General features: G+C 39.8%; 1 protein-coding gene across 1 annotated transcript; it reads right to left on the bottom strand.

The window, feature by feature from the left end:
• Positions 1-5,211: 5,211 nt before the first annotated feature.
• Positions 5,212-7,127, bottom strand: LOC101299242 (heat stress transcription factor B-2a-like). The gene is made up of 2 exons (XM_004308058.1): positions 6,079-7,127; positions 5,212-5,983 (listed from the first exon to the last, which is right to left on the bottom strand). Exons 1-2 carry the CDS (start codon positions 6,340-6,342, stop codon positions 5,378-5,380), a joined length of 870 nt encoding a protein of 289 aa, XP_004308106.1. The 5' UTR covers positions 6,343-7,127; the 3' UTR covers positions 5,212-5,377.
• Between the last annotated feature and the right edge of the window lies 1 nt (position 7,128).

Raw genomic sequence — 7,128 nt, 5'->3', positions numbered from 1 at the left:
AAAATTAATAAGCTAAGGTTATTACCATTCTAAAGACACTGTGTGGTTTGAAGTTTTGTGTGTGTTTGCTCAAAAATCGTCTCGGCCGAGATTAGGGCCGAGGGCTTGAGAACAATCGTCCTTCAAAATTTGCGCGGGCGTGCCAACTCGAGGCCTGTTGGCCAAGCGAGGTTTTTGATAAATATTTTACGTCTGATCTGACTTCTCCCAAGTGATTGTAGGCCGAGGAAGGAACCGTCTCGGCTGTTGGGTTCTCTTACCTTTGTTGTAAAGACTTTCAGCGTTTTCACCGATGTTGCTCGTCTTTTTTTGTTATTTTTGTATAAGTTTATGAGAATTAAAGTGCAAAAAGTAAAAGAACAAGAATCTAAAAGTGAAAATTTAAATTGCATGAAACGTAAATTGCATGAAGTAATTGCGAGAAATTAAAGTGCATGAATATAAAGACACGGAAGAGAAATTGCGTGAAAGTAAAGTGCGGAATGTAAAGAAAGCGATAAAGTGTAGAAGGTAAAGAAAACGATGAAAAGAAGAACTATGCTAGAACATTGATAAAAAGATTGATGTTGTAGAGAATTCGTAGAGAATTTGAAGTGTTTGAGATTGTATTGGGTTGTGTGTGTTGGTCGAGGACCCTTTATAATGAGGTTGAGGGTCGAATATATACAATTACAAATGCATAATTAAAAAGGAAAGAACCAATTTAATTCAATGAGTATTTCGGTCTTAGTGACCGAAAGAAATATGTTCCATATTGATTCTCCTTAATCGCACGCTGATTACTTTCTTCATGCGGAACCGTTGTAACCGATTTACTCGTAATTACACAATATCGTCCTTGATGCCTTCAAATGCAATTTAATTCTCGGTTATTTCCTTCCTCAATTTATATCGGCAATTATGAGAAATCGCCGATATTTCCTTCCTCGATTATATATCGGCAATTATGAGAAATCGCCGTTATTCCTTCCTTTTTAATTTCTTCTCTAAAGGTTAATATCTAATAGAATTTTATTATGAAATTCTATTGAGATATTGCTAATAAAGAACCAAATTTTCCTTATCTATTGGCCAAGATTTCAAGGGCCGATTTACCAAAAATAGGTGCAAATAGTGTGCCATATATGGTGTAAACATTGTAAGAAGTTGGGGTCATTGTGGGAGGATGTTGGTGGAAAGCAAGATGTGATAGAGGTAGGGAATTGAAGTTGATTGCAGTATGAGTAAACTGGTGTGCTCCAAAGCTTATATCCATTCTTATCCTACGTTTAAGCTCGCACTTCTTTGATGGAGAAGAGGTTGCAATATCAAGGACCAAGGGTCGATGTTGAATCACTCGTGACTTTTGTCTTGCACCAACGCCACGTGTCTAGCTATCAGAGACCTTTTTTTTAGCGTTGTCGTTCCATCAATAAAACTGTCGTTTCTCACTCATAAACTAGAGACATAGGTGGGAGAATCTGAAACCCTTTTACACTCCCAAAACGGTGTCACTTGGCCCTCTCCGTATAAGTAAAACCAACTTCACTTTAAAGTCCTACTCTTCTCATCTCATCGTCTAAATCTCGCTCTTCTAAGTTTGATCAGGTATTATTTCATTTTCCTTCCCTCAAGAAACACATACACAAGTGACACAACACTATTTTTAACTTCTTCAATTTTTGATGCACATATGTATATATCTTTAAATGATCTTTGTTTTTTTTTTTTTTGTTTTTTTTTGTTTTTGTAATAACAATCTATAGATCAGTAACCTAGAGCATGATTTTGTTCGATTTAAAGTTGTGATGGCATTAAAATTTCTTAGATCTTAATGATTTCTATTTATTGGGGGTATAAAACCATAGAGCTAGACCCACACAAATTTATATGACATCCCACGCAAATCCGTTGCATTACATTCATGTGGATTGAAATTTATTTCAAACTAGAGTATTACACTAGTTAATTTTGGTTTTCCACTTGTATTTGGTTGGTCACTTTTATCATCTTGATGATCTTAATGAAAAACTTCTTTGTGAAGATGGTGCTCACTTGGTGGTATGATTTAGTGTGAGATGTGATTTAATATGATTTTGTTTTAGTATCATCTTAGAGCGAGCATAATTTTGTATATCTTAAATTTGTAATGTCATTATAATTAGTGTTTGTTGGATCTAGCTTCATGATTTGCTCTTTTTTTTTTGTACAAGATGGGAGGAAGGGTATTTATCTGTTCATGTGGTGATGAGTTTCTGCAAAAGAGCACCATGGAGAATCATGAGGAAGTAAATAAGGAAGCACAAAAGAGGAAGGAGCTCGAGGAGGGGTTATAATAACTTTTTTTTTTGCTCTTGCGGCAAGGGTTTTGTACTTGAGACGGGTTTGGATGCACATCTTAAGACCAAAAAGCATGTTGCTTCATGCTCCAAGGCATAGTGATCAAACACCTCGATCGATATATATATTAATTTGCTAATTACTTTGATATGTAATATTTCAATTCCTAGCTAACTCCCGAACAAAAATACTCAATTAGCACTCTTTCATGCATGGTACTTTTAAGACTTAACTAAACTAGTTATTATCTTTCTTTCTATCTTTCATGTTGTGTTCTATTATGTGTTGGTGAAATCATGGATTGTCAACTTCTTTTCCTAATAATCAACTCCAATTAAGCTAAGGTTATTACCCTTCTAAAGACACTGTGTGGTTTGAAGTTCTGTGTGCCATATACGGTGTAAACATTGTAAAAAGTTGTGGTCATTGTGGAGGATATTGGTGGAAAGCAAGATGGAATAGAGGTAAGGGAATCAAAGTTGATTGTAGTACGAGTACCCCGGTGTGCTCCAAAGCTGATGTCCATTCTTATTTTACTACCTATTCACTCATATATATCACTGCTCAACCTACCAACACAAAACCTCTCGCATCAAAAAATACCAACAAAGACCTACACCTCTTTTTTCTAAGCTTTCATCTCAAGACACAAGGTAATTCCTTCTCCCAAAAAAGTAAGAAAACACACACACACACCCAAAAACTTGATATATCATTTTTGTACACTTAGAAGTTTTTTGGTTTAGATCTATAATCCTAGGGTATGATTTTGTGTGTTTAGTCAGCATCCCCACAACCTAGCTCTTTCATTGATGCAAAGGAGGGCTGAATAGACTTATAGCACCATTCCCTGGCAGGCCTCCTCGATCTTCTCCTTACTCGAAACTTTCTCACTCTCCTCCATCGAAGCAGCAACTGTGGGCCTCTCATTCCTAATCCACTCCATCACATCACAGTCATTGACACAACTCTCATTCTCTTATCTCAGAAAATCAAACCCACCCAGAAAATAACCCTTATCAAACTCAGAAAATCAAACTTACTAAGAAAACAACCCTAAATAAGATGTTCACATTTAGCTTCTCTATCTCCTCCCTCCAAGGCACAAAACCCACAAAACCAAACCCAGAAAATTGGTTTTTTTTGTCTTTTACTCTGACACATAATATCTACTAACACAATAGTACCTACATTGAGTAAGTGCAAGGAACAATGTAGTTCCAATTCCTACAAAACCCACCCTAGACCTTTGAAACCCTCATCCCACTCTCATATTCTACAACAATCGCTTCCTCTGCTTCCTCATAATTGATGATGAGAAAAAAAAAACATAAGGAAAGAGGAAGAGGAAGAGGAAGAGGAAGAGAAAGTTGGTCAAAGTTGTTCGAAATTGGATTTCTATAAAAAGAAATTAAAAGCAACGCAAACCGACACGTGTCAACAAATTACAGAGGGAACCTGAAACCCTTACTTCAAACGGTGTCGTTGCTTCAGCAAGTCCAATTTGCTGAAGGGTAGGACCGTAGGACCGACTTATAAGTCCTACCCTTCATTTTACTACCTATTCAATCCTGTACATCACTGCTCAACCTACCAACACAGAACCTCTCGCATCAAAAACTACCAACATATCTTTTTTCTAAGCTTTCATCTCAACAGTCAAGGTAATTCATTCTCCTAAAAAAGTGAGAAAACACACACACAAACACACACACAAAAACTTGATATATCATTTTTGTACACTTAGAAGTTTTTTTGGTTTAGATCTATAATTCTAGGGTATGATTTTGTGTGTTTAGTCAGCATCCCCACAACCTAATTCTTTCATTGATGCAAAGGAGGGCTGAATGGACTTATGGCACCATTCCCTGGCAGGTCTCCTCAATCTTCTCCTTGCTCGAAACTTTCCCACTCTCCTCCATCGAAGCAGCAGCCATGGGCCACTCATTCCCAATCCACTCCATCACATCACATAGTCATTGCCACAACTCCCATTCTCCTGCCTCAGAAAATCAAACCCATGCACCCAAAAAACAACCCTCATCAAACTCAGAAAATCAAACCCACTTAGAAAACAACCCTAAATAAGATGTTCACATTCAGCTTCTCTATCTCCTCCCTCCATGGCACCAAACCCACAAAATTGGTTTTTTTGTCTTTTACTCTGACATAGTAGTACCTACATTGAGTAAGTGTAAGGAACAGTGTAGTTCCAATTCCGACAAAACCCACCTAGACTTCTGAAACCCTCATCCTACTCTCATAATCTACAACGACCGCTTCCTTTGCTTCCTCTTAATTGATGAGGGGAAAAATAGCACAGGGAAAGAGAATGAGGAAGAGGAAGAGGAAGAGAAAGTTGGTCAAACTTGTTCTTGGATGAGAATTCATCCATCTTCGGAATAATTGTCGTCGAGCTTCATACGAAGAAGCTCGTCTTCGTATGTGAAATGATCAGAAGCCCAGTAAGGCTGGAAAAGCTCGTTGAATTAAAAGTAATGAATCTATTATCTATCTATCTTTGACGGACGAATAACAGATAAGATTGAATTGAGAAGCTTTTCAAATTACAAAAAACAAAAACAAAAATAAAAACCAAAAAAAAAGAAGAAAACTGAATTGGGATGACTCGCAATTAGAATATTGACCAACATTATTGAATTTACAAACAATAAACAATATAGAATAGACACAATTAACCTACTTAATTAACATAGATACGGCAAAACGCCGCGTTTCGACATTTGTATGCAATATTAACTAGCGTAAAATTTTCTTCCATTCATAAATCACTACTCCATTTGCTAATTGGATATGATTACATCTGTTGAATAGTTGAAGCTTCCAAAACCAGAGAGATCGAAAGCAGAAAGCAAATTACAAAGTCTATAATTTCTAACACATTGACCCAAAAAAAAAAAAAAAACGTCTATTTTCTAACAGCAAAAGAAGAAAGATACAGAAGTCTTGAGAAGTGGACAACGCACGTGCACCAAATCTTAACGCGTGCGCCAATATCACACTTGAAACTTCTAAAATTATTGTAAAGGACTACGTATCAATTACACACCCTCTGATTGGCTCTGTGGCATTGCTTCAGCCACGGCGTGTCACTATGATCACACGCCTCTGATTTCACATCGCCACGTTGCCACCGCCCCTCACCACCACCGCCGCCACCTTCCTCCCTCGCTCTTTTCGCTCCGATTTCCACCCCGAAAATCTTCGGACTCGTCTCCCTGCCGGAGAACCCCTTCCCCGGCGCCAACTCCAGCCGCGTCAGCTCACCGCCCTCCGGAGGGTTCGCGCAGGCGTAGCTGGACACCATGGTGAAGACGTTGTGACAAAGACACTTGATCTCGGCGACCTCCTTGGTCAGCCGGAGATTCTCCTTCCTCAGCCTCTCGTTCTCCTCCACCAGCTGCCACGGAATCCTTGGCCGCGGCGAGGAGCTCGACGAAGCCGTCGTCGTCGTCGTCGTCGTCACCTGCTCCTCGCCGGAGTTCGCCGGCGAGTTAACCAATTTCGCCGGAACACCCGCCGGAGACGCCACCACCGGCGGCGTTATCCTCCGCCGCTGTATGTCGCAGAGCAGATGTTTCTGGCCTTTACGGAAGCCATCATTGGAAAACTCCCACCGATCCGGTATGATCTTCCGGAATCCCTGAAAAAATCACCGAAATCAAAAAGTTCGAATCAAAATTCGAACCAATAATCGAGAATAATCCGAATTAATTGAAAGATTTATTGAATTCATACGTAGGTGTTGAGCTGGCGGACGAAGCTGGAGAAGTTGTTGTGCTTGAAATACTTGGGGAGCAAATCCCTGGCGAACACGGTGGGGTTCTTGACGACGAAGCTTGATCCGTCGCCGCTCCAGGCGATGATGTCATCGATGGCCGGATCGTCGACGAGCTGGTACGTTTTGCTGAGGAACGGCGTCGGGGAGCCTCGCTGCTGCTGCTGCTGCGTCGACTCGCCGGAGGTGGACTCGCCGTTCTGCTCCACCGGCAGAGGAGCCATATCAAAATCTAGAGAAATCGATTCTGGAAGAAGTGAATTTGATGAAATCTTGGAGAGGAATTTGGGGGTTTGTTGGTTCTAGAAGGTTCCTGGTGGGGATTTAAAGGAGGAGGATTTGGAAGGAAAACCCGATGATGGCGTGGGAACAAATCAGAGGAAACCACAGGAAACTTCTAACTCCACTCTGTTTTCGAGAAACTTCCGGATCGAATTTTCTTCGATTGTAACTACGTGGCAGCGCCTGAGACTAGAGAAGATTCCAAAGAAATGTGCATTGTTTTTCTTTTTGAGGAGGGCGGTCGAGTTTTTTATTTATACAAAAATAATTGAGGTCTCGTTAACAATGGTAAAATATTCTATAGAATTTGCAGAAGCTGATCAAATTCATAGGAGGGGAAGGTCAAATTTTGCGATGTGAATTGATTGTTTGCAACTTCGGATCGATTTCTGTCTTACATGTAGAAATGCCACAGAACGAAATGGTAGCACTGATGTTGGATACAAAATGGAGAAAGATCATTCTCATTGCATCTCGGTCCCCTCTTATCGGATCTAAAGTTTCGATGATGAAAACAAATGTACAAGGGTCTGAGTCTAGAGATTTTGTCGATGCTTGAATGCTGGCTTTCAGAGAGATGGAGTTTTTGGATAGTATTCCTGGAATGAAAGGGACTTGTATGCAGTCAAGCTGGGAGTTATTTTCAATGATATAATAGAGGCTTTCGTTATCAAGTAATTGGCACAAGCTGTACAAAGTTGGAACTGGGAATACAAAGTTGAAAGACT

The sequence above is a fragment of the Fragaria vesca genome, linkage group LG7 (assembly GCF_000184155.1).
Source record: "Fragaria vesca subsp. vesca linkage group LG7, FraVesHawaii_1.0, whole genome shotgun sequence".
In the NCBI taxonomy this organism is placed as follows: Eukaryota; Viridiplantae; Streptophyta; class Magnoliopsida; order Rosales; family Rosaceae; genus Fragaria; species Fragaria vesca.
Note: the sequence above shows the minus strand (reverse complement) of the source record. Positions and strands in the feature narration are given on the sequence as shown.